The sequence below is a fragment of the Protopterus annectens genome, chromosome 1.part2 (genome assembly GCF_019279795.1).
Source record: "Protopterus annectens isolate FY-2018-M chromosome 1.part2, PAN1.0, whole genome shotgun sequence".
Taxonomy (NCBI): Eukaryota; Metazoa; Chordata; order Ceratodontiformes; family Protopteridae; genus Protopterus; species Protopterus annectens.
In genome coordinates this window covers 1,244,619,125-1,244,643,824 of record NC_056727.1, presented here as the reverse complement: position 1 = coordinate 1,244,643,824, position 24,700 = coordinate 1,244,619,125, and the positions used below count along the sequence as shown (strand labels likewise).

The 24,700-nt window shown below is 40.6% G+C and overlaps 1 protein-coding gene across 1 annotated transcript in view; it reads right to left on the bottom strand.

Moving 5' to 3' along the window:
• The window catches only part of LOC122792451 (dynein light chain Tctex-type 1-like), a 268,497-nt gene that overhangs the window by 116,860 nt on the left and 126,937 nt on the right, over positions 1–24,700 (bottom strand). Inside the window, exon 3 of the mRNA XM_044060238.1 lies at positions 22,362–22,485. Within this exon, the coding sequence (XP_043916173.1) occupies positions 22,362–22,485 (124 nt within the window). The remainder of the gene's footprint in view (positions 1–22,361; positions 22,486–24,700) is intronic.

The following is a 24,700-nucleotide window of genomic DNA, read 5'->3' as shown; positions in this document are numbered from 1 at the left end:
CCACATTATGCATTTAATGCTTAGAAGGACACAAAGGGGGAATAAGAAGTAACTAAGTAAAGCAATGTTTGTTCATTTTAGTATTTGAATAAAATATTTCATGATATAAGCTGCATGTTACAATATAAAGCAGTTTTGCAGGGTGTGCAGTCAGAGGTATTTTAAATGTGATGGGCAGGTCTTTTCAGTGACTGTTGTGTTAAAGATAGTGAAGTAAACCAGTACCTTTTTCCATTACAAGAAATGTATGTTTCACAGTATTACAAGAAAAGACTGAACAGAAGCAAGTTTAAGTTAATTTAATGCTATGACCTTAGGCTTCTGGGTGTGTGTGTGTGTGTGTGTGTGTGTGTGTGTGTGTAAAAGTCTATTGATTATATTATATGTAGAACTAACATGACAAATTCTCTTGATTTTATAAGGGTGGATGCCTAGGATAATGTCCCTGGTTTAAGCCGTAAACAAGTTTGTGTAAGCAAATAGGCTTGAAAAGTAAGACAAAATGATGAAAGCCATGCTAGGGTTGCCACCTTTTCAAATGCCCAAAGTGGGACATGTTCTGTAGAAATGTCAGATTTTCCAGGACAAAACATACCTACAGCCATGCATAGTACAGAACTTTACTTTCTTGCACAAATAAAAGCTTATTCTAGTAACATTTGAATTGCTTATGCTGCTTCACATAACATATAGAAGTTTCATATGTAAAATAACTGTTTTATGCAACTATTAAAGAAACTTAGGATATCATTTTGTCCTGTAATCTCAGGACATTTGCTATGTCTTGATTATTTTCACAGGACACAACTGCCTAAAGAGGGACTGTCCCTCGCAAAGTGGGACAGGTGGTAACCCTAAGTCATGCAAAATTCAAAGCTTCTTGCATCTTCAAATATATTAGCTTGTATTTTTTCATTAGCAAGTGTTCTCAGTGAGAGACAAGAAACCTGCAGCTGAAGGTAGCTAGCCAGGGAAATTCTATGCATTCTGAGAAATTTACAATGATTCCTTTATGCATCTACAAGTTGTTAGCTGTCCCCCCCCTTCCCCCTTGCTGACTACTTTTACATGGAGACAGGCCAGCTGCAGGTGTAAGCAATTAAATCTTTTTTTAATACCTTTATTAATTATCACTTAAAACGTAGGTATGCATACATTATCAGAAAACAAACCATATTAACATTTTTTTCATTTGCATGCATTATACTTCACACATCTTTTTTTCTTTGTAAGTATCACCAGTCCAACATTACATAAATTACTGAATTACTGCCTTCCCTTAAAACTCATTACTCCTCTTCAGGAACGCAATTCTGCAAGTATTGTTCCCTCAGTTTCCATTTATTTCTATGTAATGTGTTCCTTTCCCTTTCTAAAGTTCCTTCTTCCAGTTATTTGATCTATTTTATAATAGGTTCATAGGTTTATACTAGGCTATCTGCCCTAAGGCATTTATAAGCCTAGCCCAAAGTTATGTGGGCTTCACGCCTTATGTATATAGATAAATGCCCATTAGTTTTAGTTGCTCTGTCAGCAGTGAGCAGGAGAGATGATTCCCGGGGTGTAAACCGATCTCCCATCCATCAGTCAAGATTTCTTTCTCTTGAACAGAGCCAGTGAGGTGCTCTGCCTCACATGGACGGATTTTATTCCACAGCATGGGACTGGGTGGGGTGATAAATCTATCCTCCCAGCCCCTATTTATATATCCTATGGTTTGGAAGGCCTTAGTGGTTCTGGTGGGTGGGATTTTGGATTTTGATTTTGGAGTCCATTCATAATTCGGTTGGTCATGACTGTATGTCAGGCACAGGTCACCTCTGAGCAGTCGCCAGAGGGTATACAACTGGGTTCTAGTTAGAGTGTCAGTGAGTTATGACAGTATTTTACCCTTTTGCCTCCCTTTGGGATTTGGGTTTTGGGGTTTGGGGTCTGCTCTCGTGGTGTCGGGTGAGATACATCATACATCCCGAATGGGGCATTTTGTCTGATAATTGTAAGAGTACAGGGAACAATGACCTCACTTGATCTGGATGTAATCCTCTCTATGATCAGATGGATGTGAAGAAGATCTCTTTCGAACCACTTTAGCACGAACCACTTTAGCAATGTGCCACTGTCAAGAGAGGCCACTGTCAACCTGGGTACCATGTTTAGTGGCTGCCATCTGGGTTGCCATCTATATTTGCCTTGTTGGTAGCGGGTTGCAAGGGTTTTACACTTTTTTCCTGCTAACTTTTTTTGGCCTTTACTCAGCCATCATGCACTTGGCACCAGCTATCAGTTTCCATGAGACCCTCTGAAGGATATCTGTGTCTGATGTACTATCCACTATGGCACTCAAGAAAGTTTTGTCAGCCATAACTCTGTCCTCCACCTCCTGTGTTGTCTTGAGTAGTTCTGAATGGGACTGAGGTTAAGGACTGAGGGATGAGGGACACTTTGAACAGCTTTGCTTCCTGACTGGCTCTCTGAACTCTAACAGGCACAACAACTCTAACCCTTTCTAGTCAGTTTGCAACCCATCTTGTGACATATGGGTTTTAATTTTACATTTTTGCTGGTTCTCTATGATACCCGAGTGGGGGTTAAAGTGGTTTTGTAGGTTTAGGTAAGGTGCAGGTAGGTATGTATGTCTTTTCTTTCCTTCATCAATGGCCTTGGTAACTGTTTTGAAGTTCAAAAAAAAGAAAAGGAAAGCCCCAAGCAAAACCAAGCAAACTGGGTCCAAAGCAAAGTCCCTAAATCCTCTGCTGTTCCCTTTTCCATGATCCTCCATGGTTCCATCATGATCCTCTCCAGGCAGGCTTAGCTTATGGCCTGTAGTTAGGGCCTGTAGAGGCAACGCCTTTGTGAGAGGGACCACAGTTGCTTGGGCGCACAGCCACCCTGGGCACACCTTGGTGTGGGCACACTAAGATTAATAAGCTGTTAGTTTCTTATCTTCAGGCCTTTCATGTGTTCATGTGTCGTATTTCAGTCACCCATCCCATTGGTTTGATGCTTTAATTGATAGCTTGTTTTAGCATTTACGGGGCGTTTTAGAGAGCAGTGGGAGGGCAATGTCTGGGATAGTAGCTATTTTGGGGGGGGGGGGGGGGGAGGTTTGGGGTGAAATGCTGTGGAACAAGTTTGCTTAACCTGTCTCTGTGTATGCATTGAATTTTGATTTATTCTGAGCTTTTGTATCTATATTTGGCCCATTTTTGAGACTGGCCTGACATAGCCACAGGTATGGATTTGATTGTTTCTGGCCTCTATGATCAATTTTTTTTTTTCTCAAAGTTATTTTTGGATGATTTTATGAGGGATCTAGGTTGCTTGTACTGGATCATTGATGCTGCCCCTATCATGTAAATGCTGCCTTCTATTTGTAAATGGCTTTTCTGTATTGTATTGTTCAGACTGGACGCTTGGGGTTGGTGTGAAATTTGGCTTGGTATTTGTTGGTGATTGCTCACTTGTTTCCTTCAGTCTTGATCCATGCATAGAAGGTGGTTGTCAGGGCTATTTGTTGTAATGTTTCGCTTCCGTATTGATGGGTTTTCATTTGTGGGTTGTGGTTTCCATTGAAGTACACCTGTGAAGGGTATTGTGAAGTTTTTTGAGAGAGGTGGGTCTCACTGTGGATTTCTTTGAGGTGGGTGGGGCGGATGATGATTTCTAGTGAGGGGATTTTTAGTGAGATTAGTCACCAAAGAGGGATATATGATGATGTATTATCTTTTCTTGGAGCATTTTGTCCCCATGTTTGTGATGATGATTCCTCTTGTGGGGGGATTCCAATAATTGATACTTTAAATGCAGTTGATTCATACATTGATTTCCATTTTCTAGTAATTCTTTTTTTGGCAGCCAACAGAATTAAATATAAGGCCTTACTATTTCTAGGCAATTCAGATCCTGTGTCCCAGCTCAAAAAAAATCATATCCTTAGCTATAGCCATTTGCTCACCCAGTATTCTAATAGAGTACTGTGTAGGGAATTTTAAAAATGTGCCAACTCATTACACTTCCAAAACACATTGTCAACTACCTCCTTCATCCCCATCACACCTACAATGATTATTTACCAGAGGAAAAATTCTATGAAATCTGCTTGGGTTAGAAAAATACCTATGCAAATACTTCCCAGGCAAAGATATTAAACATTTTGGACTTTGGAAAATCTATTTACAAAAGAATAATGGGAAGACTTGTGTATGGCTCTCAAGTATGCAACAGTCTCTCTTCCCAATCATTTCTAACCTTCTCTGATCGATTCTTATAGCTATCATGAAATATATTACATGCCTTACTAAATTATCCCTTTTTTAACAGCAGCTTCTGTTCTAGATTTGACCAAACCCTCCACCAGACCAGCTTTCAAAATGGATGCACACTGATTAATAGCTTAATTTCAGCTTTTCCAGTGTGAAAAAAGAAAATGAAAGACAAGAACTAGGAACTCTGTGTCATTTTTAGTAAATTCAGTTACTTAGGACTTACAATGCCTAGATGACTGCAAAGAAGAAATTAAGAGACTGAAAGAAAATCAACTAGAAAAGGTGAGAAAACACTGACTGGGAAGAATCCTGCAGCTTTTCAGCAAAAAGCAGTTCAAGCTCCAGCTTTGGTACAAGAAATGACTTCCAGTAGTCTATAGGAAAAATAAGTCAAATGTGCTGATTAAAATACTTCAGGCAAATGTTGGAGGTGTGATAGGGATGAAACAGGTAAGTGGGAAGATATTGTTGGGTGTGTAATGAGCTGGAAGATTTAAAAAAATTCCTTTCAGAGTACTCTGTCAGAAATACTGGAAAGCAAATGGCTGTAACTAAGAATATATTTCTTTTGAGCTGCGACACAAGATCTAAATTTCCTAGACATAGTAAGGCCTTAGTAAGTTTAATTCTGTTGGCTGCCAAAAAAACAATTACTAGAAAATAGAAATCAAAATCTAAACAAACTGTATTTAAAGTACTGAATATTGCAAAAGAGATAAAAGGACTGGAAGAGGGATGTTTGGAAAAGGGAAGGAGCAAATTACATAGAAATAAATGGAATTTGTGGGGAAAATACATGTACAGTAATGTTTGAGGAGGAGGTATAAGGAAAGACATTAATTGAGTGATTTATGTAATGCTGGACTGAGGCACAGTTGTTATAAAGAAAACACATAATGTATAATCTATGTAAATGGAAAATTAAGTGAAACATTAATAAAAGTGTTTAAAAATAAAATTTTGAAGCTTCTAAGTACTGTTTATGGAGATGTTAACAGGCGGACTGTATTCTATTGCAATGATCAGTACAGATTTTCCTAAGTAAGTTCTAACCTCTTTCTTGAGAAGATGCAAGACTGTACAGTACAAGTCTATAAGCGCTAACCATTGTTTTCTGTCCTTTCAATATTATGGGTGAATGCTAGGGTTTGTCAAACCCAAACTGCCCATTTGTATATTAAATGCATCTGCAATCTCAATTTAGGCCTGCCTTCTTTAGCAACTGGGTGACATAGATTTGATATTAGTGGACACATCTTATGATATAAATCCTTTTTTGGGGAAGATCCCATATACTGATTTGTTCTCTGCTGTTAAGTGGGTTGTTGCCTTATGTGGAAGGCAAATACTCTAAAGTAATGGAAAATAGGTGCAAGAAATTTCTGCTTAACTGGTTCACTGTTTTCCCCTTTTATATCAATCCTTTTAATATATTGTCCTTCCTTAGGTTGGCACAATTCAGTATTTTTAGATGCTTTTTTGAGTCCAAGCCTACTTGATCATCAGCTCCTTTCTTAGCTCTTTTATGAAGCCCACTAGTTCCCCACCAGTGGGAAGTCTTCAGCACAATGGCAAGATACAGCCAGGGGATGGCATCGTACAACCTGCCTTGGAGATGATTTGGGCCCTTGTCATAATCTACTGATGTCAGGAATGAGGGTTCTTCTTTAGGGCCATACCTCAAATCTAGCGGCCGACATGAGCACCCATACCACTGTGGGGGCCTGCTATGTCTTTCCATGAATGGTCATGCTTACACACACACACACACACACACACACACACATACACAAGGCTACCATAACAGAAGCAGTAGCACTAAATCCATGTCTTCAATCCTGGCCATTTCAGCGCCTTCCAAACCTTCACTCACTTAGTGGAGCACAGCCTACAGGAACCATCATTCTCTCATCCCAACATAAATGAGCCAGTGTCAGCCACTCACTCCCATCCTCTCCTTCCCATCTTGCCCAGAACCTGAGCTGCTATTTGAACTCCGGTCATCTGGGTCATAGTCAGGGTATTTATCTCTCTCTCTACACCACAGAGCTGGGGGTTGGCCAAACAATACTGATTCAGACAGAGGCATTAGTTATCTGCTTGGATACCTTCTGATCCTCAGGGAGTAGCTCAGGTTTTAACTAAGCATGTCACCTAATTGTTACTGCTGACCATCCTGGAACATCTAATGCATCACAGGTACTCTTCGTAATTTCTAAACCTGTATTTCAGAAGTAGAAATGGAAACTATAACATCAAATTGAAATGCATTTGTGTGTGTGAACTTTAGACAAAAATACTCTCAAATCTTTCCTAGCAAAGTTGCTAAAAAAGAAAAAAAGAAGTTATGTACTCACCATAACGTTCCATGTTTGTTGTCCAACTGGCTGTTCATTCTTACAATGATGGGTTGGGAGACTATCCTCGGCTCTGACTCAGCTGAATACTTAGCTGAAAGTCTCAAACCTGGCTCGTGGCAAGAAGGTATCCCACAATACAGTGGTGTAATTCCCCAGATCTTGTTTGCTGCTAATACTGAACAATATGTACACACACACACACACACACACACACACACACACACACACACACACTCTCTCTCTCTCTCTATATATATATATATATATGTATATATATATATATATATATCTACAAACATATACATATAAAAATATATCTAAGTCCATACTATATGTACTGGAAGGAGAAACAAGCTGAGACAAAGAACTCCTGAAGGTAGTGAAAATCTACCAGGTCCACAAGGAGTCTTTGGCAGGGGAAGGAGGGAGGGTTCGTAAGAATGAATGGTGAGATGGACAACAAACATGGAACGTTATGTGAGTACATAACTTCTTTATGTTATGTTGTCCTATCTCGCCTTCATTCTTACAATGATGGGACAGCGTCCCTATCACCTTTTCCCTGGGTGGCTCATGGGAGTACACCTTTAAGCACCATGGAACCAAAGGATGCCCGGTCCCTGGAGGCCAAACCCACTTTGTAAAAAGTGATAAAAGTATGTGGAGTAGACCAAGTTGCTGCTGCACAAATATTATCTATGGGAATTCTGGCTTGAAAAGCAGATGACGTAGCCATTGCCCTAGTGGAATGAGCCTTCACTTTGAAAGGTAAATCTTTGTAACTTGAGTTATAGATGAATGTAATACAATTTGAAAGCCAATTAGAAAGGGTAGTTCTTGAGACTCAGGATCCTTTTTTTGCATCAGAGGATACAAATAATTGGTCAGATTTTCTGAAGTCTTTGGTTCTATGCAAATAGAATCTGAGTTGTCTATGCATGTCCAGTTGATGTAATTTGTACTCTGCCCTGTTGTTATGATTAGGAAAGAACACTGGAAGTTCTATGGATTGGTTCATGTTGTTTGGAGAAGAGATTTTAGGTAGAAAGGATGGGTTTGTATCCAAGGATACCTTATCCTTATGAAAAATCAAATATGGTGGTTTAATAGAAAGAGCTTACAATTCTGACATCCTTCTAGCAGAAGTTAAAGCCACTAGAAACAAGGTCTTCCATGAAAGGAACTTGAGGTCTGAAGATGACGAGGGGGTCAAAGGGAAGTAACGTGAGATGAGACAAAACAAAATTTAGATCCCAAGGAGAAAGGGTTCCTTAATGAGAGGTCTTAATAAGGAAGGACCTTTTAAGAAGACTCTACACAACCTATGTGACATTAAGTTGGAAGTAGTATCACCAATATGAAATTTTGAAACTGCAGCAAGTTGAATGGTTGATGGTTGCTGCAGCTGAGCCTTGTTGAAACAGTTCCGCCAAAAATCCCAAAATAGAATGAATAGGTGCAGTGAAAGGATCAATGTTTTCATCTTGAGCCCAAAGGGAAAACCTCTTCCATTTACTAGAATACAGCTTTCTAGTGGAAGCTTTATGGGAGGACATTAAGATATGTCTAACCGTAGGAGTGAAATTGTGAAGCCTGACTAAACTGGAAAGTGGAGCAGCCAAGTTGTCAGTCTTAGGGTGTGGAGAGAGGGATGAAGCTCCCCTGACACATGAGTCAGCAGATCTGGCACTGGGTCCAGATTCCAAGGCTTCTTCTGAAGATGAGGCCAAAGGAAGGGGAACCAAACTTGGCGAGGCCAGTAAGGAGCAATGAGAATTATCCTGCTTCCTGAGCATTGTGCTTTCTGAATTACTCTGGGTACGAGAGGAAGTGGTGGAAAGGCATATATAAGTCCTGAGGCCCAATTGTGAGCAAGACTGTCTCTTGGTGTCTGATTAGGGTAAAGTAGTTGCTGTACTTGACATTCATGGGAGTGGCAAAAAGATCACAGCAAGGCTGTCCCCATGTTTGGAAAATCATTTCCACTACATTTTGATTGAGAGACCATTCGTGAGGTATTGGGATTGCTCTGCTCAGCTTGTCCGCTATCATGTTGGACTTCCCCAGAATGTGCTTTGCAATTAGAAAGCACTGGGAAGAAACTGCCTATTGCCATACTCTTAGGGCTTCTTGACAAAGGGGGTAAAATCTGGTTCCCCCCTGCTTGTTTATGTACCAAACCACAGACATACTGTCTGACTGGGTCGCAATAGCCCCTACAGGAGAAAGTCTTGATGTGCTTGCAATCCAAGAAACACTGCTCTCATCTCTAGAACATTTATATGCAAGTGAACCTCGTGTTCTTGCCATGTACCTTGGACTGTTCTTCCCAGATAATGTCCCCCCCACCCTATCTGGGAAGCGTCCGTGGTCACTGTAGCTATTGGTTGAAATGGAACAAAGGGTCTGCCTACTGTCACATGAATGGAGTGTATCCACCATCTCACGTCATTCTTGCAAGATCCCGTTATTCTGATCAGATGAGACATTGGAAGCTCTTGAAGAGACCATTGGGAGAATAACAGCCATTGAAGAATCCTCATGTGCATTTTGGCAAGAGGGACCAGTGTAATTGTGGAGGCCATTGTTCCTAATAAGCATAGAATTATCTTTGTTTTCACTTTATTCTTGGGAAGGAGGTGAAGTATCTGGTGTCTGAATGCTATAACTCTTTCTGTTGGAAGATGTGGTACCATAGATGAAGTGTCTAGATCTGCGCGATGAATGTAATATGTTGACAAAGCAACAAGGCAGATTTTTGAAAATTTACTGTAATACCCAGTTGATTGTATATGTCCAAAGTTAGGTCCCTGGCTTGTAGATGTAGATGCTTGGTAGTGGCAGATAGGAGTCAGTCATCTAGATAGGGAAACACACAGAATCCTAGAAGTCTCAAGTGAGCCAGGACTACTGCCATACATTTGGCGAACACTCTGGGGGCTGTAGTGAGACCAAAAGGCAGAGCTCTGAACTGTTAATGGCTGGCTCCCAGCCAGAAGTGTAAGTACCTTCTTGATGTCCTGTCTGTTTTTATGTTGTAGTAAGCATCTTGAAGGTCTATCGAGCACATCCAATTGTCTTTCCCAAAAAAGGGAAGTATAGACTGCAGTGTCACCATTCGGAACTTTGACTTTGTGACAGATTCATTTAACTTGCTTAGGTCTAATACGGGCCTCCAGTCCCCTGTTCTTTTTGGCACTAAAAAGAATCTTGAGTAAGTTCCGAATCCTATTTGGTCTGCGGGGACTTCTCGGATGACTCTTTTGTGGAGCAACGTTTGAATCTCTATAGTTGCTTGTTCCCTTAGATTGGGTGGAACATCTGGGAGTGTTTTGGTCTATGGAACAGGTTTGGAAAAGGAGATGGTGTATCCTCTGGATATTATATTTAGTACCCATTCGTCGTTTGTGATATTTTGTCAGGCTTCTGGGTACATTGATAAACGTCCCACGACTGCCTCCAGAGTAGAGCAGTCTGGCTTCCTTTCAGAAGCACTAAGGGTGTCTGCAAAAGGAATCGTGGTCACCCTGTTTTTGTGGGCCCCCTCTGCCTCTGGGGTGGCATCTACTGGTATTACCTCCTTCTCTGCCCCTGGGGAAGGTATCATCCCATGCGTCTTGGAAAAATCACTGGGATCTTTTGAACCACATCTTTCTGCTCTTCTGACCTTTAGGATAAGGTCTTGAAGGTACAGAAAAATGTACTCCAATGGCAGAGAGAGTTTTCCCTTCCTGCCCGCACCGAGTTAGAGTGTCTTTTACTTTGGGTCCAAAGAGTGAGGCACCATCAAAAGGGGAGTTTGTAAAGCTAAACTTAAAGGGCTCTGCAAAATTGCACAAGCGCATCCAGGAGTGTCTCCTAAGGGAAACTCCAGAACCCACTGCCCTGCTTGCTCCATCTGCTGCGTATGATATGAGCCTCATGGAGGAGTTGACAGTGGAATTTAAGGTGGACAGCTGGGAGGAGACAGTACAGTTGTGTACACTTACCATAAATGTAGATGTTCGAGTGTATTCACTTTTGCAGTCATTACATTTGGGTAATCTGCTGGCAGGTTGCCCTCAGTTGGCCTGATTAACAAAGTCTTGGGTATTGCATCGGTTGCTGTGCCTTCTTCCATGACATCAGGGGTATAAAACATGCAGCCAATGCCATTACATCAGTTTTTCTTGCCCCAGATGTCAGGTGTCTCCCAAATGAGGAGCAAAAAATATATATAAGAAACAGAAAAATATACCTCCAAACAAAAGCAAATACACCAAAAAGGCTTGTAAGCATAATAAAAGAAAGAAGAGGTATAGTAAAAGAAAAACAGGGGTCTGGAGGGAGGGTAACCAGGACTGCAACATTGAATACACTTGAACATTTACATTTATGGTAAGCGTACACAACTGTACTATGTTCATCGTGTTTCACTGTTGCAGTCATTACATTTGGGTAGATTCCCAAAGTTAAGGTTGGGAGGATAGATTTATACAGCATTAGGACCAGCTATAAGGCCCTGCAAAACAGCAGTGGCAAAGCCAGCTCTGGGTTTAGAGAAAATTGGTAAGTGATAATGCTTGGTGAAAGTATGAACTGAACTCCAGGTAGCAGCTTCTAGAATATCCCTGGTAGGAACACCTCTGAGAAAGGCTGCTGAAGTAGATGCAGCCCTGGTGGAATGAGATCTGATCCCCTGGGGGATTGGTTTTCCATGGTGCTTATAACAGAAATTAATACAATGGGTTATCCATTTAGAAATGGTCTGTTTTGAAATAGCCTTCCCATCTGACCCTGCAGCAAATGCTACCAGCAGTTCAGATTTTCTTCGAGATTTAGTCCTGTCCAAGTAGAATCTAAGTTGTCTGTGTACATCCAATGAATGCAGAATCTGCTCTTCCTTGTTCTGTGGATTGGGAAAGAAAGTTGGCAAATGAATGGACTGATTAAGAGCCACACTGGATACCACCTTGGTCCTGAGTGACACACTGTCCGCATGAAAGATGATGAAAGGCACTACTGCCACAAGGGCCTGTAATTCAGATATCCTTCTAGCTGAAGTGATTGCTAAAAGGAAGGCTGTCTTCCAGGAAAGAAATTTTAAGTCTGCAGTTGCAGCTGGTTCGAAAGGAGGTAGAGCGAGTTTCTCCAATACAAAGTTAAGGTCCCAGGCAGGGGTTGGAGCTCTCCTGGGTGGTCTCAAGTTTTTGGCACCTCTGACATACTGCTTTAGAAGAAGAGAGGGGGGGGGTCTGTGTTGTAATGAGTTGAAATGGCTAAGGCATGGATTTTTATGGAAGAAAAAGACAGGCCCTTATGAAGTATCTCAGTTAAGTATTGCAAAATCTGAGGTAAATTGGGAATTGCTGTGCTCATCCCTTGAGATTGACTCCAGGCACAGAATCTTTTCCATTTGTCAGTATAAGATTTTCTAGTACTAGGTCTTCTCAACTCCAAAATGACATCTATCACAGGTTTGCTGAGGGATGCTAAGGGTGAATTTAAGTGATTACCCAAGCTGCAAGATTCAATGTTTGGAGCTGAGGGTGCAGAATCTGGTTCTCCTGCTGAGATAGTAAGGAAGGTGTCTGAGGCAGGTGCCACAGAGAAATGTGTGACACTGCGCAGGAGTGGGTACCAGTCTTGGCAAGGCCAGTCTGGAGCAATCAAAATCATTTTTGGTTTGTCCTGTATGACTTTTAGTAGAACTTTGGAGAGCAAAGGCAGAGGGGGAAAGGCATAGACTGATAGTTTTTTCCAGCTGAAGGATAGAGCATCCACTTTCCAGGGTTTTTTGTGATGAGTTCTTGTGCAAAATTTGTCTAATTGGTAGTTCTGGGCTGAGGCAAAAAGATCTGTGTCTGGGCTCTCCCATTTGCATGTCAACATGTTGAAAGTCCGTGGTTCCAGTTTCCATTCGTGAGGATCCATGAGACTTCTGCTTAGTTAGTCTGCCAGAACATTTTGCTTTCCTGGCAGGAATTGAGCTTTACTTGGTAGCTTAAGGCCGTGTTCCACAATGCCGTGGATAGTCTGCAGAGGGGGTAGGAATGTGTACCCCCCTGCTTGTTTATGTATCACATAACCGTGGTGTTGTCCATCTTTATCAGTAATTGTCCTGTATGAAGGTAGTCCTTGAAGGCTGACAGTGCATTCTGTACAGCTAGCATTTCTTTTTGATTGATAAGAAGGTGCATTTGGTTTGGGCTCCATTTGCCCTGAATGCACTTCCCTGCCAGATGAACCCCCCATGCATAGTCTGATGCGTCTGTAGTTAGGGTTTGGGTGGCAGGGGGTGGTGTGAATGGCAGTCACTTGTTTTGATGGCAGGACTTTGCCCACCATAGGAACTCTAGGCGCAGGCAAGGTATGATAGGAATCATTGTTTCCAGACTCTTACAATGCTGACTTCATAACCTTTTTAAGTACCACTGAAGTTTCCTCATATGCAGTCTTGCATATGGAATTAGAAGAATGCATGAGGTCATGAACCCCAAGGCTTGCAGTATTTGCCTTGCAGATAGCAGGGAATTTTGTGGCTGCCTGTTTGAAGTAAGTCACCAAATGAATTTGCTTTTCTGGCATAAGGAAAGCCATCTGGACAGTTGTATTCAAGCTTGCACCCAGGAATGTAATTTTTTGAGAAGGTACCAGTTGAGATTTCTTTTCATTTATGGTGTACCCTAGACAGGTTAGAAGTCTTTTTACAAACACCAGATGTTGCATGCAGCCTGCTTTGAATCATAGGAATCTTCTGCAAGATTCCCTGATTGGGATATGCAGGTAAGCCTCTTTTAAGTTGAGAGTTGCCAACCAGGCATCCTTGCCTAGCATAGGAAGTAACTGGTGAAGAATCAGCATCTTGAATTTTGGAATGTCCAGAAAGGTGTTTAGAGTAGACAGGTCCAGAATTGGATGCCATGATTTGTCTTTTCTGGGTACCAAGAAAAGTCTGGAATAGAAACCTTGTTCCTTTTCCTCTTCTGGTACTAGTTGAATAGCCCTCATGTTTAGGAGGGAAAGTACTTGTTTCTGAGCCCCTGCCCACTGATTTGGGGGCAGGTCTGGCCACCTGCTTGGTGTTGGCAGCGTGCGGAAATGAAATCTGTATCCCTGGGACACTATATTTAAAACCCATTTGTCCTGGGTTATAAGTTGCCAGTTTCTTGAGTGAAGAGCCAGATTTCCCCCCAAAGGGGCAGCTAAGAGGTAAGTGCTTGGTAATTTCAAAGGGAAGTCACTGAGACTGTTTACCATAGGGTGGTGCCTTGTTGTTCCCAGATTTGGAAGTGGAAGCACCCCATTACTTAGTTCTGAAAGTCCCTTGGGACTATAACCTGGTGGTTTTGGAATGTCTGGATTTGGCCGTATTGGCTGTGGAAGTAGCTAGAAAGGACCAGTTCTTAGTAGGCCAATGCCTGCTAAATCTAGGAGGTTGCACTTTTAAGAAATCTTTCACAGTTTGCATAGATTTAGCTTTATCTTCCATCTTTTTTAGAACTTCTTCAGCCTTATTTGCCAAATAAGCAGTCCTGCTGTAAAGGAGCATCCAAAAGTTCTGCTTTAACATGATCAGGCAGAGATTGCTCCTTAAGCCAAGCATGCCTTCTAAGCACAGACTCAGTAACAGCAGCCCTACAAGAGGCCTCTAAGGAATCAAAACCACATTGAAAAGTATGTTTGCCAACTTGTTCAGCTGAATGCATTAAATCCTGCAAATCTTTATTCTCCACACAGTTAGAAATCAACATAATTTTCTGTTTAACCAGCCCCATGATATGCTATTGATATTTTAGCATATGGAATTGACAGTTTAAAGCCCTGATTGCTAAGGTTGCAGAAGTATAAACCTTTTTACCCCATCTATGCAGCGCCCTGGAGTCTCTATCAGAAGGGGTAGGATTTTTAGCAGTAGAAGCCTTAATGCCCTTGGGCCCCTGAGAAATGGTTTCAGGGTCCGCAACAGGATTTTTGAAAAGGAATTTGTGGGACTCAGGAACCCTGTAGAACCCATCTGGTTTGCTAGGGGCTGGAGTCAAGGAATCAGGGGCCATACTGGATTCCAAAAAAGCATCATCAACAATATCTAGAGCAGGAGGCATAGCCAAAGGCTTATGCTGAGGAAGAAGAAGGAAATCCCTAAGCCTCTTTTTGGATTCAGAGAAATCCTGACTTTCCCAGTGGAAATACTCCCCAACTCTTTCCTAATAGGACATCTAAATATCCGCAGCCTTAACAACAAAGTAACCCATCTCCATGCCCTTTTAGACATCCATAGCTTTGACATCTTCTGTCTGACAGAAACATGGTTAAAACCTAAGACCAAAGACAATGAAATCATCCCGCAAGGGTATAATGTACTGAGACAAGACCGTATAAAAAGAAAGAGTGGGGGAGTAGCAGTCTTTTTCAAAGACAGACTCCAGATCTCCACTTTACCATCCTACCCACCTCAGGATAGTAATGCAGAGGTACTTATCACCAGACTTCAAATCAACCAAAACAAATCTCTATACATTATCTGCATCTACCTTCCACCAGGTAATAATATCAGTACTATAGAGTATATACTAAGCTGGGTGTCCTTAACTTACCCCCAATAAACTATTATACTTGGTGATTTTAATACTGATTGGAAAACTATCAGTGCTGATAATCCTACCTCCCATATCAACCTTCATGGTTTTAGTCAAACGATCACCTTTACAGCCAGAATTAATAAACCAAACAAAAAAGAGAGCACCCTAGACTGGATACTTATAAACGACAAAAACAAACTTACCATGTAGGTACTCTACCTGACGATGTCAGTGATCATACCTTAACTTACATTCTTAGGCATAAGAATGATATCACAGTTCCATGCATATACAGAACCATACGCACCAATAAACACTTCAACCCAGTATCATTCCAAAATGACCTAAGTGCCTGTGACTGGTACCCTTTAAAAACCCTACCTCTTGAAGAGGCTGTCAATTATCTAAACACTAAATTCCTAACTATCCTTGACAGGCATGCACCCAAAAGGTCCATCAGAATTAAGGCCAAACCAGCCCCCTGGCTTTCCAAAGAAACCAGACATAAAATCTTACTTAGGAATAAATCATGGGCTAAGTGGAGAGCTAACAAAAATATTTCTGATCAACAGATTTTTAAGCAACTAAGAAATAGTACAAAAAGGGAATACTCTTGGATAAAAATAACTACTACTACAAACTACAACAAAATCACCAAAATAACCCCCAGAGGTTCTGGTCTAGTATCAATAAACTCCTTTCCCCAGGGCACTCTCGTACTCCTACCCCACTTCAGGCAGACCCTGATACCCCCCTTCAAACTGCCAATGCCTTCAACTCCTTCTTCACAGATACCATACAAGGACTAGCTAGTCAACTTACTCCAGACAACTCAAGCCTACCCACCACCACAACTAGCACTCTACCAGCATTTTATATGCAACCAATCTCTACCACCCTCATCTACAAACTCATTCAAAAACTTAAGCCATGTACTCCTTCTGCCGACCAGCTACCTTCTGAATACCTCCAAAAAGCAGCCAAAGTAATTTCCTATCCCATATCCATCCTCATAAATAGAACCATTAAAGAGGGAAAAGTTCCAGACATCTGGAAAATCTCCCACATTATCCCCCTTCACAAAGGTGGTAACTCAAATGATTACTCTAACTACCGACCAATAGCTCTTTTATCACCCTTAGCAAAAATCATGGAAAAATGTGTTCACCAGCACCTTTTAAACCATTTAACTCAAAATAACACAATAGCTAAGTGCCAGCATGGTTTTAGGCCAGCACATAGCACCACTACTGCCTTGTTATCCTTTACAGATGTCATAAATAGATATCAAAACAACAATAACCCCTCATCTGCACTCTTTACTGACCTCTCAAAAGCTTTTGACATGGTAAACCCATACCCTTCTTATCAACATTCTTGAATCCTATTTCGTTGACTCTCTGGCTATTAAATGGTTCATGTCCTACCTAACCAATAGACAACAAGCAGTTCTCTGGGAAAATAATATATCATCCCTTCTACCAGTCTCCCTTGGAGTCCCTCAAGGGTCCATTCTAGGCCCACTTCTTTTTCCCTTTTTATCAACGACCTCCATGTAGCAATCCCACAAGCCACCTGCATTCAATATGCAGATGATTCAACATTAATATGCTCAGCAAGTTCCACATCTGAGCTGCAGTCTCTGACTCAAAATGTTTTCAATACTGTTGAAACATGGTTTACAAAACGTTGCCTCCTTCTTAATGCTAAAAAAAAACAAGCTCCTTCTCTTTACACCCACTAGCAAGTCCCCCCCTATAGATTTCTCTATCATCTCCAATAATCACACTACCATATACCCCGACTCTACCACCAAATTGTTAGGAATAACTATTGACAATAATCTTACGTTTGATATCCACATAAATAATACCATAAAAACTGTCAACAGAAAAATAGGCTCCTTATATCGAATCAAAAGTTTCCTAACTCCAATAGCCAGAACCAAAACTGCACACTCCCATTTAATTTCAACACTTCTATATGCCTGTCCTATATACACTAACCTCAAAAAAAAATAATCTTGTCAAACTAGCACATGCCTACAACATCGCCAGATTTGCCACTGGCAATCCCTTTAGAACTCACCACTGTTTAAATCTAATGCAGCTAGGCTGGATTGAACTTGAAAACCATCTGAATATCTTCCAACTAACCATTGCCCATAAGATATTTTATCAACCTAATAGCACTCCTGTACTATCCAATCTCATAATCCCCTATAAAAATCTAAACTCCCTACGCTCTTCTAGTAAACTTCTAGCTAACATAACCAAGACTAACAACACAGCTAGCGATTCCCTGTTTTCTAATGCAGTGGGAAAAAACTGGAACCTACTCCCCATACTCCCCAACTATCTTACATCACTTACTTCCTTGCCTCTCTTTAAACAAAACCTCAAAAAACACCTTAAAACACACTGGTTATGCCCCTGCAGTAACCCTGACTAACCTTCTGCTTTTTCTACCTTATAACCCTGCTTTTACTAATTTATAACCCTGACTAACCATCTGGTTTTGATAATTTTTATTTGCACCTCTTTCTATATATTGCAAACACTTTGCATACTTTTTGAAGCAGAAATGAACTGGTGAACACAATGGAACAGACTGCTGGACTTTATACTGTTGTTGATCACAAAACACTCTTATTTTCATTATTTGTTCAGACCCTTTTCTCACTTTTTTGTGTAATTAATTTAGCACATAATATTTGTAACTTTTATATTAATGTACATGTCATCTTTTATCTCCATTTTTTTATTTACTTCTTCTAGTATCTTTACTTAACTACTTTCATTTACTATGTATCAACTATGATTTGCATCACGTGTATTTTTATTTCAAATTTTATAATCAATTTGTCTACTACTGGAGCTTTTCTCCCCGGGCCTCTACTGAAAATGGAAATATATCTAGTTAGACTAGCCCAGTCAACAAATGTAAAATAAAATAAAATAAATGCTCCCTTAAGGTATGTAAAGTTTCCCCAAAAGAGAAATCCTCAGGTGGAGAAGCAGAGGAAATGGAATCCTCTGCATCAGAGTCCTCATAAGTAGGTATGGACAAATCCAGATCATTAGAAGAGTCAGAAGAAACAGACTCCTGCTCAGAAGATTCATAGTCAAATTCAATCCTAGGCCTCTTGGAGGGGGGGGGGGGGGGTGACTACTCCTGATTAGAGTAATTGAATCTTCAGCCATTTGATCATTTGTTTTTTAGGCATAGGGGCCTGAACATGTGGCCTGGGCATCAGTTTTTTTAGACATAGATCGAGATTTAGGCCTTAACACTGAAGTTGGAGTCAGTTTAATATGCAGGCCTGTAGGCCTGAAAACACCCTCAGAAGCATGCTCAGCGGCTCCGGACCCATCCAAGGTAGAGACATCCACAGGTTTCATATGTGAAGCATCTCACGGCATACCGGACTCCAAACAGGGCTCAGTAGAGGCCTGTGAATCAAAAGTAGCAGGTATCAGGGGCTGCAAAAATGCCTCACTGAGTACAGGCGAACTGGCGACTGGTTTAGGAGAAGCATCGTCGGCAGTTTTGGACCTCAACTTTTCTTTTTCTTTGCATTTTTTTGGTATTCTGGTAGTCGGATGGCTAACCAACATCATTTCTGGATAATTAAACCAAGAACCAAAATATTTTGAAGCAAAAAATGTACCGACAATGGACAGTGCGCTGATTAAATAAAGCACAAAACCAACAGCAAGGTACGTCGTGGTCAGGGCCTAGGCAAAGAATACAGTACAAATGAAAATCCTTATGAGGTATTTGCTTCCCACAAGTAATGTAATTATTAACTTTTACTGACAGGAGCAAGAAAAAGTTTCCCCAACGGGGTACTTAGCTTTAAGTTGAAGACTTCGGTTCTGAAACTCGAAAACGAAAATTTCAGGAGTTGGCCAACCGGCGCCTGCAACCTGCTTCTGCTTCTGCTTTGGGCACCGCGCGGCAAGAAAGACTGATTTAATGGCATTGACTGCATGTTTTATACCCCTGATGTCATGGAAGAAGGAACAGCAACCGACACAGGACCCAAGACTTTGTTAATCAGGCTGACTGAGGGCAACCTGCCAGCAGATTACCCAAATGTAATGACTGCAACAGTGAAACACGATAAACATCTTCTCATTTACCCCCGCAGCTAATGAACCTTGTAGAGTGTCTCCTAGCTCTTTCAGGAGATCTCTTTGTAGCCTTGTGAAATCTGATAAGTAGTTAGGCGATCGCAGTGAGAAATTCGCTGAAGAAAAGATATGCTTCCCGTATCTGTCCATCATTCGGGAGTCTTTATTCGGGGGATGAACAGATGAGGAAGTCTCTGCAAGTTCCTTCTTGGTGGCTGCCACCACCACCATAGCATCTACGGGTACTCCCTTTGTTAGAAATTTCTTGCCCAAAGGCGAAGAGACACAACAAGTTAAACCTAGTAAAACTAAAGCTAAACATATGCAAAAATAGCAAGTTTTGACAAAGGTAATAGAAAAAAAAATATCACAACTTAGCCACGGCCAAGATGACCCTATCCAGCCTCATAAAGCGGCAAACGAGATCTGGGGAATTACACCACTGCATTGTGGGATACCTTCTTGTCACGAGCCAGGTCTGAGACTTTCAGCTAAGTATTCGGCCGAGTCAGAGCCGTGGATCGGCCCTGAACCCATCATTGTAAGAATGAACGTGAGATAGGACAGCATAACATTCATTGTTTTATGGAGGAATGCATCACCCACAGCACATATACCTTAAATGCACGAGGTACTGCCCCTTGCACTCCACTATTACAATCACTCTGGGGCAGAAGACGTGATAATGACTTTAAGGAAGTCTTGTCCACCCCTTTCACTTAAGTGACTGAATGGTACTTCTAATGATGGAGGGATCCTGTAATGGAAGCATACATAAGTTTCTCCTTTAGGCCCTTTAAAAAACTAGAGATATCTGTGTATGCAGAGGCCCATTACAGTAAATCTACCTGCCTCATTAATTACATCTTAAGAGATTCTAAGGATATAGGACACCGCATTTTTTTGCTATTCCAGACAACAATTCCATTTTTTAAAGGGCCTACGGACAGAAAACATCCTGAAATACTGAAATGAGGCCCTTCAAGGGAGATCTCTGAATCCTAATAATATATTCCATATAAGTGAAGGCCAATGGAGAGGAAAATACCAATGAAGACAACATTTCTATAAGTCTGTCTGTTACAACTGTGGATTTCATCTACAGGGGATTTGGCTTTACCTACACACCCCAGACTTGCAAGGATATGATATCACAAACAGATATGGTTCTTTTCTAGGCTAGTCTGTCATTAACTACATCATAAACCAAAACTTTTCACAAGGAGGAAGGTGTTCTCTGATGTGACCTCCACAGACCAACAGGATTTTTTTTTTGCATTATCTTCCAACTCAGGGTCATAAAAGTAAAGTATCTATCTTATAGGTGGAGTAGAACCTCTCTCATTGGAAAAAGAGGAAAACCTCTTCCCATTCCTTATCCTGGAGGAAAACTTGACAGATCTGTGGGTATTTCCTCCTCCTGTTCTTTTTGTTTTCTTAAAGAAGTGGAAATGAGAGAGATGTGGAACTAAGACTGCTTTTACCCCCTGACCTCCTCCTAGCTGTTGTCACTAGTGGCTCAGGTGCCTAAAGGAACTGACTGGGGAAGGTGAGAGAAAGCAGCTGCTGCCGGATTGCCCACACTAGGGGGAGGTTGCTCTGGCTCACCACACAGGTGACACCTAGTTGGAGCACTAGGTGTTCATCTAATGGAGTTTGCACTGTTTATAGCACAGCCTCATTTTTATTATGTAGCCAAGTGGCATTCAGCATGCAGGTGTACACCTTTCCTTGGGAGACAGTGATTGTGGAATTCTGAGGAGTTGCCAAGCAGTGTGCTCCCTGAGGGAGAGGGTAGACTGTCCCTCTTCCCCAGGAACAGAAAGTGGAGCCACTTCATACCACCCAAACTCTCACCAGGGAATGGAGGGCTGATCAGAATTCTTGGCCAGGACTCCATGAGTTCTAGGGCTCTTGTCTAGCATGGGAATGCCTGATTCCTATCCCGCAAGAATAAATGGGCCAACTGAGTACAGACACATGAAAGAAGCAATCTTTGGATTAAATTTTATGCAGCAGGGACAGTACTTTGTACTCTGGTGGTATTTTCCTATGTAATACATTCATTAAGTGTATAGGAGTCTTTTGAATGAGTTTAAATACCCACAGGAGCACCTCCTGGGAAGAATGGTGGGGGATGAAAGGCTTGTAGACAATGAACTTGACAAAATCAGAAAAAAATTAAAATACTTTGGTTAAAGCACAATGATCTCTAAGAGTAGAAAAGAGCTGGAGAGGCAATCGATTTTATACTGAAATACTACAGTAATGTAGGTATTCTAAAATGTTAATGCTGGGCACTAGTCTCTAACTTTGTAATTATTTACTTATTTGTTAAGTTGTTTTAAATTTTGTTCATTATATTTGTTATCCAGAAATGTCCAGCTGACATATCCTATTTTCAATGGCATCTCAAGGATATAACTCCAAAACAAACAAAGTAACATTAATGGTACATTCATAGTAGCCATTCTACAGCAGAGTAATACAAAAAATAGGCGCAATATTTTAGAAGAATAGCAAAACAATGTGCTATATGCAATAAACTACAAAGACACTGACAAAAAATGTACAGAATACACATTTTATATATATATATATATATATATATATATATATATATATGTAAATCTAATCATGGATTAGCACAATTTAATACAATAATTTCTCTAATGTAGCAATGATTACATAAATGTATAGCTAGTTTACAAAGGGTTTTGGCATATTTAAGTGATCCCATAGTTGCACATCCAGTTGTTACTGAAATGTTTGGCTAAGAGGGTTTAACATGTGCGTCTGTCCTTGGCAGTTCTAATCTTGAGAGAATGCTGGTTCCAAAGTTTGCTTACGCAAGTACAGAACATTGACTTTAAGTGTAAATATTCACAATACTAAGCAGTTTTGAAATGTAGAATCATATTTAGGCAACAAAAAGACAGTGAGAGTAACAATAAATCCTTATCAATATGTAGCTGCAGCCACGTCAAGAATGCAGTCTGTATCTGGTACTATACCAAGATTTCCCATACGATCACTCACCAATGTATTTGAATGGTTTGCCAAGTTTAGTCAGCTGATTTAAGCAGGTTTCAACCACACTGGATGTCCACTGATTCACCCTATTGTGCTGGTATGCATTTCCACCAATAGTGCTTTCCACTGCCTAGAAAGAAGAAACGAAGAACAACCAAAGGGTACACAGTGGGCAAGAGTGGTGTAAGTAAGGTACATTTCATCACTTCATCACACTGTACATACAGAGAGTTTCCAAGTTTATAGAAGTTCCAAAAAATGATAAAAGCATTGCATGACTATAACATGACAAAAACAGAAGAAAATCTGACTTCATGCCATCAAAGTAGATAACTCAAGCATCAGTGTTCATACCCTAATATTTCTTATTGGATATTATCCTAGCTCTATCCTGCCATCCAGCAGCAGCACTGTAACAAAATGTTTATATCTAGTCAATAAAACCACCTTTTACATATTATATTTCACATTTCTGTGCTACGAATTGCAAAATGTGGAATGCAGTGCTACTGCTTTTACACTAATATGCTTCATCATTTTCATCATCATGTACTTACCATAATTGAGGATATGCAAGACTAGTCTGTGCAGTACATGCTGCTAACAACAAAAATGAAAATGTTGCTCCAGGGTTAGTTCTAACTTTTCTTATTGCAAATGTTCCACTGTGCAAACCAGCTGCCAATAAAATGTTGGTATAAAATTGGTTGTCCACTCACAAGCCTCCAGTTCTTTCTTGAAAATTTTCCCAACCCATAAACCGAAGGGCTGTGTCTTGGCAAATGAGACACAGCACAAGTTCAGAATCCTAGGCTAGTGCAGATTCAGCCAACTGAGAAGAATGGGACGGATGATGGGGAGCTATGGTGCATGAGCTGCTCTTGAGGATCCACTGCTGTAATTAGTACTCCATACACCATTCAGAAGGTTAGAAAATGCTAGACTGATGGGACTTGCAGCATCACAAAGGCAGTATACAGAAAGTGGTCTGCAGTGATAACTTGTAAGTACACAAATGTTATCAACAGGAGAACTAGTCAGTACTGACACAAATGTTAACAAGAGTAGGACATTGGACCAACAAACAAACAGTCAGCTGTCTGATATAAGACCTAAGCACAAAAACTGATTTTCATAAAAAAAAGGTATAATGACCTCAGAGTTGAGTATATTAAGTAAAGGGGAGATGGGCAACTTTAGTGAATGCCATTTCATACTGTTTGCTTCAAAGATATTGCATTTACACAGCTGCTTCTATACTTGCTCTTTCTTGACCTGTTAACAAAGGAAGCAATGGCTAAAGGTGACTGTCATTAAGGGTCTCCTGCATTAGCTGTAGCAAGGTTGTTTTGAAAATGCTTTTTAAATCTTTTGAAACAAGAGTTAAATAAAAAATAATCATCTCAGGATCAGGTATTAATTGTAGCACTGTTAGGATCGGCAAACAACTATGATGTATACATAATTGATTTGGCAACATTTTTACAATCATCTTACACACCTTCTGCGAATCTGAAGCAAAAAAGCTACAATAGTTCATGCTACGGTTGTTTAACTATACTGTCATTTGAGCAGCCACAGCATTGGACCAACAGTTGGTCCAATCCATGAAGCATCATGGCTGCTTAAATATTTATTCAAAGAGCTATAATGTATACAGGACAAGATATTGTTTTGCAAATTGCCAATACTTTAAAACAACATCCGCTAAACTCTAGCCAAGAGGTTCAACAACTCCTTGAGACAGATCCTTACATCAACTATTGTTTAAATAGCTACAAGGTTGTGGTTGCTTAAATAAATTATACTATGCTCTATTGCTTTGGATGAAAAGTGCTTCTTGCTATTATAGCCCCCCCCCCCCAAACAGCTTGTCTCAGTATAGCAGCCCCTTTCACTGTGCCTTTTGTTTGAGATATAAAAACAATGTCACTGACTAGCTATTAAATGTGCTAATGCTTGGACATTTATTTTCTATTCACTTTCAAATAAAATGAACAACTGGACATATCTGCAGAGTAAATTAGCCCTGTGCAGGTAATGTTTGTTGACTGTGGAAACCAAATGAATACAGCAATGCTCTCTCTATTTTTCTGTAATGGAAGTTTGATGGATGTGTATTAAAAAATGCAACAACTGATTTAAGTTATTCTGAAAATCAGCCTGTGGCATAAAGTAATGGACTGCAGCTTTTCTCCCCAGGACTCTGCTGAAACATAATGCATCTGAGACACTTCAGGTACAACAAACATTGGGTAAGACTGTGATCCAGGTCCCCAACCATGTCCCTAGACTCTCTCCATGTTCCTAAGCACCCTGGAATCTACCAAGGTCCAACCCAACAT